The 18,254-nt window shown below is 38.8% G+C and overlaps 1 protein-coding gene across 8 annotated transcripts in view; it reads right to left on the bottom strand.

Annotated features, from left to right (window-relative positions):
- The window catches only part of LOC134531001 (transcription elongation factor SPT6), a 61,106-nt gene that overhangs the window by 22,845 nt on the left and 20,007 nt on the right, over window positions 1-18,254 (bottom strand). For all 8 annotated transcript variants that reach the window (XM_063366459.1, XM_063366491.1, XM_063366424.1 and 5 more), the window contains 10 exons: window positions 16,205-16,370; window positions 13,892-14,068; window positions 11,999-12,214; window positions 11,290-11,502; window positions 9,260-9,397; window positions 8,619-8,914; window positions 8,328-8,529; window positions 8,064-8,238; window positions 6,901-7,022; window positions 5,221-5,468 (listed from right to left, as the gene is read on the bottom strand). In XM_063366459.1, coding sequence (XP_063222529.1) covers window positions 5,221-5,468; window positions 6,901-7,022; window positions 8,064-8,238; window positions 8,328-8,529; window positions 8,619-8,914; window positions 9,260-9,397; window positions 11,290-11,502; window positions 11,999-12,214; window positions 13,892-14,068; window positions 16,205-16,370 — 1,953 coding nt within the window. The remainder of the gene's footprint in view (window positions 1-5,220; window positions 5,469-6,900; window positions 7,023-8,063; window positions 8,239-8,327; window positions 8,530-8,618; window positions 8,915-9,259; window positions 9,398-11,289; window positions 11,503-11,998; window positions 12,215-13,891; window positions 14,069-16,204; window positions 16,371-18,254) is intronic.

Here is an 18,254-nt window from a genome sequence, read left to right as displayed (position 1 = left end):
GAATAAACGATCTGGAACAAACTTTTGAAATCTTCAATTTCAGTTCCAGGTATTTTTTTGGAGGTTTTTATAACTTCTTACTTCGCAATCTGTAATATTAACGGAACATTCATCCTGAGGGAAAGGTAAGCAAACACATTCTTTCAGTGTCACCACATATTGCGATGTAATAGCACACGAAAAATGTTATGTCATAAAGTATAGTTTCTCTTTCACATGAATTTCTGGAAAGAGAGAGAACCAAAAGACGCCACCTTAATCCTAAAGAATTTTAGGCCATAATTTTACTACGGTAACTTTTGAATATTTATATATAAAGTAGAACCACTTTATTACACTATTCAATGGGGTGTATGAAAATGTCAAATGTGGGAAAGTGTAAAATAAGGGAAATGTATAAAAAATTATTATTTTTGCTCAGAAAACAGTGATATACGACCTTAAAATAGACATAAACATAATTATTAAGTGTGTCTGAAACATATCCAAATATATTTAACATGTAAGTTCTATATTTACATTCTGTATAGAGTATAGGTAAACATACCTACATACGTATATGTACATGTACTTTCATACTTTAATTAGCTATTCATAGTAACATCAGCCATTTACAGGTTAAGATTACCGTATTGGCCCGAATATAAGGCGACCCCGAATATAAGGCGACCTGCAGTTTCAGGAGGCCAAACAAATGTAAAAATAATTTTTGGTAGAAATTAATGTGAAAATTCATTAGACATACATTTTGTGTTGATAAATCGTTTTTGCATTTATGTATAACAATTAATTTATATTTATCACTTTACTTATTTAAAATAAGTTTGAATGGCCTACCCTAAAAGTCAAAAGAAAACAATTAGAAAATATTTACACTTTTAAATATTACACTAGAAATTTTTTCGTGTTTACTCTAATGAAGCTGCATAATTGTCATCTTCAGAGCTGTTTATTTGTCTAGAGCTCGTTCCCCGCCGTTCCACCGATGTGTGATTGTTGATTTTTCACAGTTTACTGTATCTACGAATTTAAAATTTTTACAATGGCTATTAATCACTCTTAAAATACAGCATTTAACTTTCCGTTTGACTTAAGCTACGTATTACCACAGAACAAGGTGTATTACTATTTAGTAGTGTGTTTAACGTAAAAAAAGCAAACAAATAATGCATCTTGCCGGAACAAAACAAGTGGCTAGCTGACATGATGAAGCATACGGCCATGAATAACTTCGGTTACGTGACCGCGTATATTTGTCCATATTACTCTCTGACAGAGAGAGTCTGTTCTATGAATTTGAAAGAATAATCTATTATAATTATGAAAGGTTTTTACATAAATAAAGAGTGGATTATTAAAATAGCTTTTGAAGCAACGTACCAAATTCCTGTTAATATGGCGTCTTCGAGCGTGTTCGGCAATGTTCGTTTTACAACAAAGAAATATTGTGGAAAGACAGTTGGCAGCCGTGAATTTCCATACATTACATCCGAAATGTTTGTAAACGTAAACAATCGTTCTGAAAATAACTGTGATATTTTAGTACAAATATTTCAGTTAAAAATCTGAAGATAAATTACCGTAAATGTTAACACGCGATTGTACACAAAGTACAAATATGAATTGTGAAATAAAAGGTTGCCATTTTGAGATGCTTCAACATTCACGTTTTTACTCAAGAACAAATATTTTAATTTTCAACTTCAAACAATTGTAAATTACTGCAATATTAGGTGGATTTATTGTTTTTACCGTGTGAGGTAACAAAGTTTTAGTTAATATAAAAAATCGTGAACGTTTTGTTAAACAATGTTTCTACTGTAGCTTTCAGCTTGGAACTAATGTTTGCGGTTCTGACGTCTTGGGTGCGAAAATAAGGCGACTTCCAATTTTTGCATCTCTCGTTTATGTAAAAATGGTCGCCTTATATTCGGACCAATACGGTATTAAAAAAAAAATACAGTACTTTATTACAGCACTGGGCTGCATTTCCATCAATGATTTTGCAAGTTTTCACAATTGTGTTAAGAGTTGAAATAGGCACGCCTAACCTCTCAGTGAGTGAAACATGAGTACCTCTGTGCTCGCCCACACACTTTAATATGTTTGCCATCCTTTACAAGCTACCGTCTCAATAAAATACATACAGATAAAAATTCAGTTAATTACTCATAGTAAAAGACAAAATTGTATGATTAATGACATTTAAATTTGTTACCAATCACATTTTTTAACAGACGTTCACAAAGCTGAATAACAAAAATATAAACTACGTTATACGGTACATATAAGTGACTGATGGTCAGTTGCAATTTCTGTAAACTGTAGAGCTTACGTCGTGTGCTAACATTTTCTCAAAGTCTGCCATTATTAGACAAGTGTTGGCAGCCATGGAAATACCATTTTTATGGATGAGCACATCGAAAAATCCAAGAGCTACAGCGGTAGTGTTCCCAACAGCATTTCGGATTTGGTACAGTGAAACCTCTTTAATACAAACCTGAAGGAACCTAAAATTTCCAGTTTGTATTAACTAGGTTTGTATTAACAGGTGCATATGCTCACATTAATAATAATCGACAAAATCAAGTATTGATTTTTTACTCGAAAATTAGTCAAATAGAGAATTAAAGAGGCTTGAAAAATTCATTGATTTTTTTTCTGCACTTTTTTAGTTGCATAAATGTCCTTTACTGCACTGCAAAGTTTGTCGAAGGAAGACAAGACATCAGTGTCTACATCACTAGCAGCCAGAACATTTTCAAAGACAATTAATGCTGAAGTGGACTTCACTCTAAGAACTTTTAAAAAATATTTCAACCTCAAAATTAGTGTCAGAAATATATCAGTTACTTGTCATTAAAGTTATATCAGTTGAAAAATAAATAAAAATGGAAGTATTTTACTTAATTCAATTTACACTTGCAAAAAAAAAACATACGCACAATAAATCTACATGGAAATTAAAGTCTTTTTCAATATCCTGAAGTCTGAAATATGTTTACTCATGTCATCAAATGTAGAGCTGTACTGAAGAAGCCGATTTTGCCAATATTTAGTTGAATCGGCATTTCTGCCGACTTCCGATACGCTTGTTAATTTTCGGCCGATATTACTGAAAAACGAGAGAGACTGCCATAACCTAAAAATCCACGATTACCCTTTTCGCTTTTCGTAGTAGTACTGCATTTTTTCAGATCGCATTATTTCTTCGCAACATGTGCCAAACGTACATATAAAAATTAAACATCCTATTTTTCATTTATGTTCTTTATTTTTAATATGTCATAAATAAATACATTACCGTCACGGTAAGTATACATCTCGGTTGTTACGGTAACTGTAGTGCAAATGTGGTAGCTATCGTGCTTCTGTAGTAATTATGGTATCGACAAAGAATCTTTAGTTCTTTTTATGGTAATTATCTTAGGATAACAATTGGGTTTGTACTGTAGTTATGGTACCATCCATATTTCTTAGTTATTAGTTGTTCATTTGTCTTTTCTTCATATTTGCGTGCTCCATTACTTGGCTGCAGATTTAAGTTGATTTTTACTACTGTATACTATCGTTACTGTTTTTATGACGGTTTCTTTCTAAGAAATGGTTATTTCTGCAAAATCTTTATGGTTAAACGATCATCTATTATAATTTATAGTGACGAGACCACATATTTTGTACGATCAATGCGGACAAAACGATAATTCGAACATCGGTACAAGCGGACTTTTTTAACCTTCGTTGTATGGCAATTTTGCCGGGACCGTAGAAAGTATACGATAAACACGGACAATTGATACATGCGAGTTCGATAGATAGAGGTTTGACTGTAGACCATTTACCGTACAAATTATTTGCCGTTAACAGAATTATAGTGAAGCTGCGTGCACGTTATTAAAGTGTGCGATTCTTGTTCTAAAATTTAATTCGGTTTATCCGATAATAAAACAATAGTACACTACGTGAGCGGACGTGAGGTTACTTCGTAATACATAATAACGAATATTTCGTATTAACCGTATTGATTGACATTAAATATGCTATACCAGTCTAAAGGGGAATTAGAAGTGTTCGAATAAACGCGAACTTTGAAATAACCGGTATTTTATTAACGAGGTTTCACTGTATTTCACACGAAAGAGTTATTTTCATATGAATGACGGGAATAACAAATTTATGTAGGTATAGCATAAACAAACAGTGTAATTTGCGGGAAGAAGATTGTAGGCGCGTTGTAATCAAAAAGAATTTACTGCATTGCGTCAAATTGAGTTAAAACGGGACCAAAACAAAATTATCCAAATGACGGGAAAACGTAAAAAGCAGTAATTTACAATCAGGGTTCTACTGTAATTTCTTAAGTATTTAGCAACTGGCTGCCAAAAGTAATTTTTCTATGTAATTTTCTGCATTTAAAAAAAAAAAAAAAAACAATTTCAATAACTAAATGACTTGTAATAGAACAAACACCTTTGACAACAATGATGTATTTCAGTTCTTTTCATATTTTGTAGTAGTGTCCCCCCCCCCCCCCCCCCCCCCCCAATTGGAATGCAACGATTTCAATTTGTTTGTACATGAAAGGCCAACTAAAAAATGAACAAAGATTGCAAGTGAAAATATTGCGTTATAAAATAAAGTACATTAAAACTGTAGACTTTAAAGATCAAATTACATTTTAATTGTAAGAAAAATATATAAAAGCTTATTTAAAGGTTTGAGGTTATGTTTGCTTACAAATTTTTAAACTAAATAAAATTTAGGCCCGTGTAAAGGGTGTACTAGTTTTTTTCTATGATTTAAATTTTTTTTAATACCAAATAATGAACCATCAAACTTCAATCGTATATATTTAGTTGTGAACTCCAGAATTCTTTTTTCTTTACAATAGCCAAAACCGGAACCAAAGTTTTGATGTAAAACCTAAACAGAACCACACTGCCCTAATATATATGACATGACAAAAAGATCTACTATTCCTAAAAACCTGCCGAATCACGTAGATCTCAAAGATAATTTCCACATGATTTAAGTGGACAGCCTTCAACTATTCGTATTGAATGTGCGACTATTAACTGAGGTAAAATATAAGTTGGCAAAAGGATGCTGGAAATTAAATTTTTGTTACTTCCAGCCCCGTTGTTGTTTACTTAGGGACATTGAATACTTCCGAGAGAGTTTCGTGAGCTCCAGACAGCCGGCACGTAGCCACACACGCACCTCCACTCGTGCTTCTTGTCGAGCAGGTCCGAGCTCTTGGACGTGCATTCGACCGAGAAGCGCTCCACGTCGATCTTGATGATGCGACAGTGGATGATCTGGCCACGGTACACCCTCTCTTCCGGGTTGTTGACGCGCTTGTCCGACAGGTTCTTGACGTGGACGTAGCCCGACACGCCGTTGTCGAGGCGTACCCGCACGCCCGTCGCCTTTCCCGGGCAGCCGCCCGCGTCGAAGTGGTTCCACACCTGCGACCCACGACGTCGCTCTGCAGCATCTCTGAGCCTGACTCGGTCCCTCCCCAGTGCCCACACAACCTTACAGCTCTGCTACACAACACATCAGTGTTATGAGAAGTACATTTACTATAGTAGACTACATTTAAAATATGAGGGGGTAGAGTCAACAAAAAAAAAAATTTACATGTAATGGATTTATTATTTCAGAGTGGGTAAGTAAATCAGTAAAGGGTCACTGCATTTGGAAAAGGGTACAGACTTTTTAAGCATGCTCCAAATTAAGAGATATGTAATAAAAACTTGCTAGTTACTTTCAAACCCAAAATTTCACTCCGCATAGAAACAAATAAGTGCTTAGCACTGTTGAATTACGAAGTCACAAACTGTAGCCAATTGAATAAATACAAATAACTACTACAAAAGCAAAGGAATGAGGGCAGACAGTTCCAATGTCAGGAGGTCGTCAGTCACTACACCTTGCCTAGGCTTCTTCGCAGCGGGTCGTGAGTGGCTCCGAGACCAGGTCTGTGCACTGACACTAGGACCCAGCTTCTCAACATCTGCATGACTTCCTTTATCTCATCTCACTTCTGGAAGGCTATTGCTATTATTTATTTATCAAACGAACTTTTCTACCAACATTTAGGTCAATCTTTTACAAATACTTCAAATACTGCCCGTAATACAGCAATTTTGTTGCGGCTGATCTAGTTTCATCAAAAGGCTGTGCAAAGATATGAATAAGATGCCTAATATTCTTGTATTGGCAGATTACATAAATCAGGTCATAATATTTTTTTCCACAATGCTGAATTTGGTTGCTATTTTTAAAACTAAATAATGGTTTCAACGAAAATTCCATTCACCTGTGTAAACATTTACAATTTTTTGTAAATACATTATTCACCAGAATATAATGTGATAACCGTAACCAAAACTTCTGAAACTAAAACCTTGAGGGTCGAATTATAATCTCAAATTTGTATCTTGTCATTGGGAACGGCTACACGCTCTGCCTCTGCTCAGGCGTGACAGATGAGAGATGAGAGATGCAGGATGAGAGAGAGGTGCAGATGAAGTTTGTCGCAGGGTTTGATCGCATCTCTTCACCGTGGCTGTTAAGGAAGCACCCCCTCCACTCCTCTTTGCTCCTCCCAGACGACCACTGCAACCTTCTGAATGCCCCTTTCTAACTAGTCATAACACACAAAAGAGGCGTGTAAATCACTCCACTGACAAAAGTGGTACCAGAAAATGTCTAGTAAATATGGAATAAATTTACTAATTTAAATCCTTTTCAGGAGCTATATACATGAATTGCGATTTCCATGACACAGTTTTTTTCTTCAAAAACTCATAATCACGTTATATTCGGGCAGATACGACATGGTTCAGACAATAGCTGCGGAGGTGCACGGAGGAAAGGGAAGGCGCGACTCACCTCGGACAACTCTGGGAAGTCGTTCTTGAGGCAGAAAGGGCACTGCCAGAGCCCCGTCTCGTCGTTCCTCACGGGGTTGGCCTGGTCCAGCTGGTCGCCCTGTGGCTTCCTGTGGGTCACACCTGCCGCCCGCACTCGTCACAACCTGCCTCCCCTCTCTGCCACACATCTGCTCCATGCTGCCTCGTTGCCCCCGCTTTTCCAATACCCAATCCAGCGGAAACATTTAGAAGGTTCATTTTAGCTTAAATCAAACAGCAATTTGGTTACTCTTGAGATTAAGCCTGACAAATTACTAATTATAGTACATTTTATACTGTCTACCAAAGTCAATATCTTTTCAGAAAAATAAAAATACATCTAGGTGTGTACTAAAATATATAAACTTATTACAAAACTTTAGTACCAGCTATTTTTTCTTAAGGGAAATGCTTTAGTGATGCAGTTGCTGATTAGCAGGTTATATCTGACAATAAAATTCATGAATACTCACTTCTAATGATGGCACTATTCACGTTGTCAGGTTTAACAAATAATTCTGAATTTTTTTCCTCGTCACTTTTCGTAATTACTGTTGTGTTTTGTGGTTTCGCCATGATTTTAAGATAATTTTTTTCAAGTGTATGCAATGTTTACATCACAAAAAACCACACAGAAAGCATATGTATTACCTACATTTATAATATATAGAAACTCTTGCACATACATGGCTCTCTGAGTGCCTGAAAGTACCGCTTGGTTTTCCCGCTCATATAATATATTCATACTGATTCCGCAAATGTAATTACAACACATGTATCTCTAAATAATTATTCACTTAGCACTAAGCATTACGATGAATTATATAACTTAAAAGTTTTTTATCCAAACAACACTACTGCCATTTCGCACACTAATTCACTAAAATTATTCTGAAAAGTTTAGATGCCCAACAGCCAAAGCCCAAAAGATAAACAAAATAATGAAACTATGCGATGACTGGCTTGTAGCAGCCAATGGAGAAACACATGAATTTTTTTTGTTTGATCTTAATATAATAACCCATCGCTTATACAATAAAACTAAACCAACCGTGGTTACTATGCAGACATCTGGGACGATTAGTAGGTGAGGATACAGGAACAGAAATATTGTGAGACTAAGCTCCACAAGTAGAGTCATACCAATGACTGTTGCCAACACCATCTTGCCAATGAAGAATGTTTCCGGTGTTTCTTTCGTTAACAGATCGAACATCTGCTCCGCGTTGGCAGACACATACGGACTTCGTAGATCTTTGTATCTGTGGTTGAGCTCGGAGCGAATGTCGTACAAGGTGATGCTCTTGTTGCCGAACCCCTGGAACGAGAATGCCCCTTGCAACCAACAACACCGGGAGAGCAGCAGTTTGACGCCAAGGGGAAGCCGCGTGGCGAGGACGCCCCCACCTGGCGCTCCAGCTCCTCCGCGAAGGCGTCCAGGTCCAAGTCCTTCAGTCTCTCCGGAGACTCCAGGATCTCCTCCAGCGCGCCTGCCGGGTTGGCATCCTCGTCGTCGTACTCCAGGGCATCCACCGCCATCTTGCGAGCCCACTCGTACGTCTCGGGGTGCACCCGGGACCCGTCCAGGACCTCCACGTACGCCTCGGTGCTGCACGAGTCACACACACGTCAACATCATGCTGGCTTTCAAAGGAATTGAAGCTCATGGTCCTGGTGTGCAGGATGAGAGGTACGTGCCTGTCGCCCAGGGAGTTGGTGTCGATGCGCACGAAGCCGGCGCAGTTGATGAACACCTTGGGGCCCATGTGGCAGGACGTGACCAGCTGGGTGCGGTTCTCCAGGCGCTGGTTGCTCTGCTTCAGCGTCTTGAGCAGCGCCTGGGCCTTCCTGGGCCCCAGGCCGCACACGAACTGCACCAGGTTGGCCGTGTAGGGCTCCTGCACGGCCAGGTTCACGTCCACGCCCACCTCGTTGGTGCGGTTCACCAGCTCCAGGTACAGGGCCTCCAGCAGCTCCTCCCGCCCGAGCTGGTCCTGCGTGCAGCCCTCTCCTCGCATCACTCCCTCGCACACACACCACACATGACTACCTTCTCTTTCAACCACGCCACTGCAATGTTCAATCACAATTCTCATATCACTTCTATATAAACATGCACACTATTTCACACCACGCCAATTGTACTTTTTTTTAAGGATTGTAAATAACAATTTTGGGATGACATCATATGTTGCGCCATTAAATTTTTTTTAGTGTCAAACAAGTTTTATGGTGTATTGACGTGCTTTTCAGTGCTACTCAGGTCTGATCGCAATTCACCACATCATCTTGTCAAGACAGTTATTGTTGACCGTGGGAACGTGCAACTCGGAGCGCACCTGGAGGGGGTGGTAGCGCAGACACAGGATCTCCTCGTCGGACGAGCACAGCTGCGAGAACTCCACCAGCGGGTCCTGCATCCTCCGGGCCAGCGAGATGGCTTGTCGCAGTAAGTGCGGGAACTCGCGGTAGTCATTCTGGAGGACATCACAACAATCACAGTGATACGTGTCTCCAGCAGAAAACCAAGGACTACAAGGGTGTGCGAAGCTTCAGAAAGTATAGGTTGAACCGAAGACTAATTTGCTTCTACATCATCTGGAAAATTAATTAAAAACTTTGAAGATTCACCGAGATATTTTTTTAGAGAAAAATATGTTAAAAGCTGGATTGAACGTTGTTGTTTGGGGTCACAAATAACTACCACGGTGTTTACCAGCAAGAGAACCACTTAGCCATTAAAAATGAATAACAGTCAGCACGTTTAGAGAATGCACAGCGGAGATAACCCACCAGGTGCTACACAGCCCCCCCCACCCCCCTTATTTTTACTTTTTGTCACTGTCTTTCAATACTATTTATATGAATAAAATGCAATGTTAAATATCCAAACACATGTGTCTCTGCAGGCCTTTAGCCACATCTGTGGACATCAGATATAAATTAATTTAAATTTTCTTTATTTAAAAAAGCAAAATGTAAGAATTAATTAATTTTTTTTGATTAGAACAAATATTTAAGGTTTTTAAATAATACCGTAACTAAAGATTAATGAATCCAATTATATTCTTCTTAACAGACAACAGCAATGCTATTCATGGGAGAAATAATTTCTAGTGGTGCACCAATATGACTTTACCGATTACCGATTCAATTACCGATTATGAGAGCAATAATCGGCAGATACCGATTCAGTTACCGATTATAATGAAATTTTTTTAAGTGTAATAATGCACACAAAAATTTTTATTCCCATGTGAATTTAATAACAAGATTAGGTAAAATTGAGAATACAGTTATAATAACAGTATAAAAATATATAAAATACACTATTAAGTCATTGCAAAGTGTAAATTAAATTAACTTCTATTTAATATTTGTTATTGTAAACAACTTGAACTACAGTCTAATAATTGTAATTGACAATGGGTAAGTTTTTGTTGCGGAAAATAGCTTTATTATCGACTATCACATAAGGTTGCATCAAGAAATTACCGTTTAACAATGTAAACATGCTGCTTTATTTTATTCACTTTAGTTTATAGAAAAATGTTTCCACACTTCACTTTTTTTCTCCCTACTCGCCATCTCACTATAATTATATAAAAATGACTCAAAACCAATTCTAGCACATGTGATTTTATTTATGTTGGCTGAATATATAAAATTATAAATACTTTTTCACTTTTCACGTCACATACAAATAACAAACGGATAATGTTACCAAAGACGCCCTTAACAAGTTTGTAAAATGCAGTGATAAAAACTAGAAGGTATCGGGACCACGATTTTCAACCGCTACTACGACTCGGAAAGATCGATTGTCATAGAATCCACTGCAACTGCTTGTGGTATTTTGATTGCGTGCCATCTATTTTACGTCTCTGGCTATAGGTAATGTACATGGCCACTAAACAAAAGACGAAACATAAATAAACGTGTAGGAAATATGTATTTTTTATTGTTCGAGGCAATGAGATTTATTAAACTTAACGAAATATCTGTAATTATGATATTACAGAGTTAGATGTATTTTGTAATATATACAAATATTACGGTATTTCGTCCTAAAATGTGTAACAAAATATTACACGGTAAAAACCTACTTAATTACGCCGGGACGTAAATAATCGTTAAGATAATCGCCGATTACGATTAATCGGTAAGTACCCATAATCGCCGATTACGATTCATCGGTATCCGCATCGGTGCACCACTAATAATTTCCCTTGTGGCTGCAAAACTATAGATCTTAGACTTCCTCTTCATACCAAATTTTAAGACTATTTGAGTTTATCAGGTGATGTACATTTATACACTTAACACTTCTCCCTCGACGGAGCTGGTGGTAACGAGACACGGTGGTTACCTCTCCCTTGATGGAGTTGGCGTAGACCTTGGCCAGCTCGTTGTCGATGACCTCCACGGCGATGGACGGGAACTGGTCGTCCTCCACCAGCTGAGCCACTATCTCCTTGAGGTCGGCGGCCACCATGAGGGCCTCCCGCGACTCCCCGCCCACCACGATCACGTGCGGCCGCTTCGAGCTGATAAAGCTGCGCAGCGCCGACAGGTCTGCTTCCTGCGGAAACAGGCCCTCCAGCTCAGTCACGCCACCCACCAACACCTCGCACATGGACGTTTCATTAGCTTCTTGTCCAGCAAAGCCTTGATACTTCATTACCATTGTTCGTCTTCAAAGCAGTGTACATATTATTTCATAAATTTATTCAAGTTAAAATGCACTGACTGTATCATAAGAATTGAAAGATTCCTGCCAAATTTATTTTGAAACCTACTGAGCTGAAGAGACACACTTTTTCGTACTGAAACTGTTACCAGATAACATGAAAGTCAAAAACGATAGCCGGACGTCCGATGACGCCGGTACCAGACGAACCACCGAGTCTTTCCCGGTGGCCACCAGGATCGCCTGAGTTAATGGCAGCAAAATGGCGCCATATTTGAATTTTGAAGCGTCCAACACTTGGACTAGTTAATATAAATCAAGGGTAAGCACTATTTACAAATCCAACACACACAAACACACAAGTACACATGATCCCACACGTAAGTACCTTCTCGAGCTTCTCATCCTCGCGGAAGGTGTTCTTCCTCTTGAGCAGGTTGGGCAGGCGCAGGTGGTCCGTGCAGTCGCCCTGCGGCCCCACCAGGCACGTGAATGCGGCCTGCGAGAAGTCGGGCACGTACGCCACGCCCATCACGCGCAGGCCCTTGCTGGCGTCCCACTCCTCCTCGTCCTCCTCCGCAAACTCCACGGAGTAGGGCGCCACCTGCGGCAGCCGTGCGTGCCTCAGCCGGAGCGCCGCTCGGAGCACACTCACACTTCGTCACGCTCTCATGCTTCATTCACTTGCAAATATACGTCTTCATGCAGAGCATTTAATTTACGAATGGGTTCCCCGGCCTACTTAATATACTCTTAACTTCCCAGAATGTGAAAACACAATATTTCGCTATGTAATGTGTCATGTTATCTTGTCCTTTAGGTATTTATGTCTTTCTGTTTTCATGTTTTGAGAATATCCTGTGCTGTCTCTATTTATTGTGATAGTGTTTGTTTTTACTTGTTTTGTGTCGTATGTACTTGTTTTGTGTCGTGCCCACCTCTAAAGTCTCAAGACTGTCTGTGGGCATGTAACAAATTCAAATAAATAAATTAATTAATTAATTAATAACTAATATAATACTTTACTTGTTTATTATTGCAGAAAAATGCATTGCTGCAAATTAATGACAACTCTCTCTCTCCTTAAATGAACCCAAAAAAGAATATAAATTTTTTTGAGGAAAAACCTACATTTTAAGCTGAGACCTAATCTCAGTGTTACTTTATGAATTGAATCAGCTCTCTTTCGCTACTGATTTCATTCACTAATCAACAGCATAAAGATCAAAGCCTTTTGCGGCCATTGTCAGAAGTAGCTTGGCTTCTGGGTTGTTAGCCCCATGCAAGGCAAATGTATCACCGATGTTTCAATTTACATTGCAGTCGCCATCATCAGTGTAGAGTTACCTACTGAGGTTATTACAAGTTTTTCTGCCTTTAATACTCTTGCCTGAGAGGAGAGTGTTTCCTGATTGGCTGCAGCTGTGAACCAATCACAGCCTTCCTTTCGTCTAGATGGCATGTAGGTTTGGCCAATCGAAGCTGGGCTTCTGTGATTGGCTGGGGGTGCTGGCAATCAGTGAACTCTTCTCTTCTGATTGGCTGGGCTGTTTGGCCAACCAGAGGCGACCTATCTTTTGTTAGATGCAGAGCTAAGCTTTGAGGTTTTTTGAAGAGTAGATCTCATATCCTGTTTAATTTGTAGCCATCTTCTCTATTTATGTTTGCTGAGTGTTTTAATATTCCTACTGATTCTTGAATGTACCTTTTTTTGTATTTTATGATGTTGCCTATGGTTTGGAATTGGTCAAACTCACTGCTGCAGCCAATAAGGAAACACTCCTCACAGGCCAGTGTATTAAAGGCAATAGAACTTGTAATAACCGCAGTAGGTAACTCATGGCAACTGCAATGTCGACTGAAACGTCGGTGATATATCCGCCTTGCACACGGATACAACCCGGAAGCCAGGCTACTTCTAATCGAAAGCATATCCACTGACATCAAATGTCCCAGAGCAAACTACATGACTAATTGATTCGTAAACCACGCGAGAATTCTCCTACACTGCATGCCGCTTACAATTTTTTTTCAAAATGCTTGTCTTGGCACTGCCGGGAGCCACAAACGTAAACCAGCAACGTCACTCTGCTTCCCCCGAAACAATTCTGGTTCACCTCCAACGGTAGGCAGTAACACTTTTACAAGTGTGAAACATGTTATAAATTGTGCCACGAATCGTAAAGCACCACTGTGACCGCGTTCTTTGTACAGCTTCACCCTTCCACCTCGTCCGTTCCCAAGGGCGTTCGGACGCTCGACGGGACGGGACGGGACGGACCTTGAGCCAGCTGTAGAGCTTGCGACAGCAGTTCCTGAGCACGAACTCCCGGGCCTCGGCCAGCAGACAGCTGCGCAGCTCCTTCTTGAGGTCGGGCAGCAGCAGGCGGGCGAGCGCGAGCTCCACGCACTCCCCCCGCAGGTTGTTCCACTCCTGCACGTTCTTGCTGAACTCGTCCTGCACCCAGCCGGCCCCCCTGCCGCTCACTCTCGCACACTCGCGACTCCGCTGCCGGGGCGCCTCCCGTTTCAGGTCGACAATTACACATCAACTTGTAGACTTTATCAATTGTTCAACTCTCACGAAACGGATAAAATATATACAGCGCATACTTTTGGCATAATTACCTGCCAAAGTTACTTTTTCAACATTTTTGGGTTGTAAAAATAAGCACAATTTGATTTATTGCAGAACTGACTTTTAAATTTAAACTGCAATGCCACTGGCAACTTCAAGAAATGGTTTGAATTTCTTTCAGAAAATATTAATTTATTTTACCTGGCATATCAAAATTCTCAAATTTGTTACGATTTTGAGTTTTGACAGCCAAGAATCATGAAATGAGTTTTTGTGATAGAAATGCAAACCACATCATGAAGTAGCCAGTGGCATTGCAGTTAAACATAAAAAGTTTCAGTTCTGCAAGAAATTAAATTTTCTCCTTACTTCTTCAACCCAATAACGTAAAAAATTTAACATTGGCAGCTGATTATGCAAAAAGTATGCGCTGTATGTATTTTTCATTTCGTGAAAGTTAAACAATTGAAAAATTCTAAAAGTTGATCAGTGATTAATATAAATATAAAATCATGACCTGAAATGGGAAGCACGCCCTTAATGCTCACCAATACATGCAAAACATTCAAACTTGATACATACCGAACGAGCTCTACCAAAACTTATGTTTCTCGTTGAAAATAAGCAGAAATACACAAGACCCCAGTCTTCACTAAGATACCAGTAAGGGTGATTGAAGCTTTGAAAATGTCACTGAAGTCAAAATGAGATTGCCGATTTTAGTGGAAGTTGAAAAAATTATTTTTGACGTGATAACATCTTATAAATCGATGAACGCCAGCTGCACGCACGAAACAGCATGACTCATTATCACGTTTCACCTGAGCCTAGCGTGCAAGAACCGGCCAACCACCGTACGAGAAAATCTTCTATAATATCAAACAGGTTAAGGCGGGCTTTTTAAAAACAGCAGCAATTTAAAAAATTTTATATGACGTTATAACGTAAAATTATAGTCCGTAAACAGACTTTACAGACAACCCCCTTTTCTTTGAAGCAATCAATCACTTAGATTCTTGCAGCTCATTGATCACTGGCGTGATGACAATTAAGGTAAATAAACATTTTATTTTACACTGTGTAAATGATTACATTAATGTACTCAAGATGCTGAACCAAAAAAAAACTTTAAAACATTAATATTGTTTGATTTGACATTCAAAATCAGCAATTTTTGTGTGTACGTTCTAATGGATGGTAGCCACAGTTTACTGATTTATGAATAAAAAACATGCACGTTTGTCTTGTGCACTTTGAAAATGGTAAATGATTATTAGTACAAAAAAATTTTTTTATCATACACACATATAAAGTATGCTAGCATTACTTTTATGTCTACCAGTGCCTTGCACCTACAAGCCTGGTGAAACTTCTAATCACTACCAAGAGCAAGGTTATTTGTTAGTCATGTGTCGGGTCCCAATTTCCTCGAATCAGAATCACGAATTTGAATCTCAAAGGGAACTTCGAGTACAACCCTAGAATCTAAATAAGTATTAAGGGTTCCACAATGAAATAATGAACATGAAATGAATAACATTAACTATGGTGTTGAAACATTTAACCTTCTTAAATTTTTTATTCGCGAACTAAGTTTACACAATCAATAAATAATGTAGTTATTTTTATATTATCAAATGTTAAAAATACAATATCTTGGGGAGATTGTTAACCAGATATATATGAAGGAAAAAATAGATTATTAAACTTCAGAGGTTGTCAGTGCTGAATTTTTAAATTTACTTTTAACATTTTTCTTCAAATCTTTTTCCTCGTATATCGAATCCTTTGAATACTAAGGATTTGATGGTATTCGAGGATTTGTTTGGCCCATGAGTTTTTATTTACATTACATGTGCAAGTGATCTTTCTTTTAATTTTTGGTGAATTCGTCATTATCAACAAAATTGGACCATCCTCGTGTATGTTAAATTGAGATACGTTTAGTTTGTTTGAAGCAATCTGTTGGAGTTGAAGCAGTTGGGCACTGTACACCAGCGCTCGCCGGCCACGCACCCTCATGTAGAGCTGCTTGGCCTCCTCGGTGTAGGAGTGCGAAGTGAGGCCCTCGATGTGGTCGCTGAAGCTCAGCTGGATCAGGCCGTCCTGCTCGGCCAGGACCAGCTTCAGGTACTGGTCGCCCACCAGGTCCCGCACCGGCTTGCCCTTCAGGTACTTCATGCTGCCGCACCGCCACGCCACATCACAGCCTCCGTACAATCCATTCAACTCACATCAACTGCATCACAGTCCAAGACAAACATCACGTCAACATTTCATTCCATCAAGGACACTATACAAATAGTCAGGGGCGCAATATATGTTTTTATAAAGAACCATCGATCCCCCCTATTGAAGCTGGGGGTCCGGAGGTCCTCCCCCGGGAAAATTTGTATTTCAAGGTGGAAAATGGTGCTATTTAAGCAGTTTTATCATCTAAAAATTGATTACACAGCACTTTCTTTGCCCCTGTTCGCCCCCACTTCAAGGTTTCAGAGGGGGGCAAAATACCCTTGCCCCCCCCCCTCCCCTATTGATGCACCCCTGCAAATAGTAGTACAATTTTAAAAGCCTGAGAAGGTGTTTCCTCAGCTCATCGTACAAACCATTTACTGAATAAATAATACTAGACTGTGGGAAACAAGCTTGCTAACCAATTGACGCAGCTTGAAAAAACTAAAAAACTAACAAATGCAATTAACAAAAAAAATGTTAAGACATGTGATAGCATGATTCAATTAAATATGGAGCTACATTTGCAATGTGAACATTTATTTCAAAAGGCCTTAAAGTCAGTCTATCATGCAGGTTGTTAAACACTACACCAGGAACTGTCTTTTTTCTCTGTTAAGTGTTAATTATAAAGTCAAATAGTAGTCTTACCATTTGGTACAAAGGATATTGCTTTGCCTCTTCCAATGTAAGTACTGTATCTACTCAAAAATAAGAAGAGTTTTTCATTGAGATACCGGTAACAAGTTGTCTTATAACATAACCGAGAGCGAACTATTTCAACAATCTTTCAGGTCTGGAACTCTGTTTACCGATCTGCAAAACACATGCCGTGGATGGCACTGGAGAGACGAAGAGAATGTCAGCAGTGAGAGTGATGATCTTCAAAGTGACAGTGATGGAGAAAAAGATTAAAAGATGTATTGCAAAAATGTTGAAAAAATGGTTCAACAAAAAATTCTATATTACAGAATTTAAATTTATTGTTGTTTTTTTATATTCAAACGAAGCATCATTAATAACATTAAATATTTGTTAAGCATATTCAATTCTCACTGAGGTTTGGGCAAGAAAATAAAAATTTATATTTGTATTGCGATTCTGTGCAGTGAGTTGCTAATAAGCAAGGAAGAATAAAGGTGGATGAGTTAATAATTTTTTGTGGAACCCTGACTTATAAAATTGGGGGTCGTCTTACATTCAGGATCGACTTATTTTCGGGTGAATGCTGTACATACAGCTTCAATGAACAACAGAAATTCAACAGTTACATGTACTTGGTACACTCTACAATACAGCAGAAGAGTGACATAGACTGACCAGTCACCGCGAAGGGAATCATAGTGGGGGGGCCCCTACCCAACAATTTGCAAAACAAAAAATAAAACCATAGAAAATTTTTCAGTACTTGTAACAAAACAAAAAATCATGGAAACATTCCCACATATTCTGACACCAATCAGGATGAGAGAAAGGGTTAGCCTGTGTTTACTTCGTGCTGGGAAGAACAAACATTTAATAACATATTCCAATCTGCCTCTTTTTTGTATTTAGCTTGTTAGCAAGATTGATGGAGGAATATAATGTTAAAAAATAAAAAACTCATACACAAGCGACAGCTGAAAAATTAAAAACCGGAGTAAAACAATAATTGTGGGCATATTTTTTTCATAGGTGACTGCCCTATTCCTGAAGTTAACAGTTAACAAAAGATTTGCTGATCGAACTAAAATAATGTAGAGCTGCAACACTGGTAGCAAGTACCTACAGTTGATGACCAAACCACGGCAGTTCACGGCCGCGCCTCACGCCCTCTCGTAGTGAACAGACGAAG

Source organism: Bacillus rossius, chromosome 1 (genome assembly GCF_032445375.1).
Source record: "Bacillus rossius redtenbacheri isolate Brsri chromosome 1, Brsri_v3, whole genome shotgun sequence".
Classification (NCBI taxonomy): domain Eukaryota; kingdom Metazoa; phylum Arthropoda; class Insecta; order Phasmatodea; family Bacillidae; genus Bacillus; species Bacillus rossius.
Note: the sequence above shows the minus strand (reverse complement) of the source record. Positions and strands in the feature narration are given on the sequence as shown.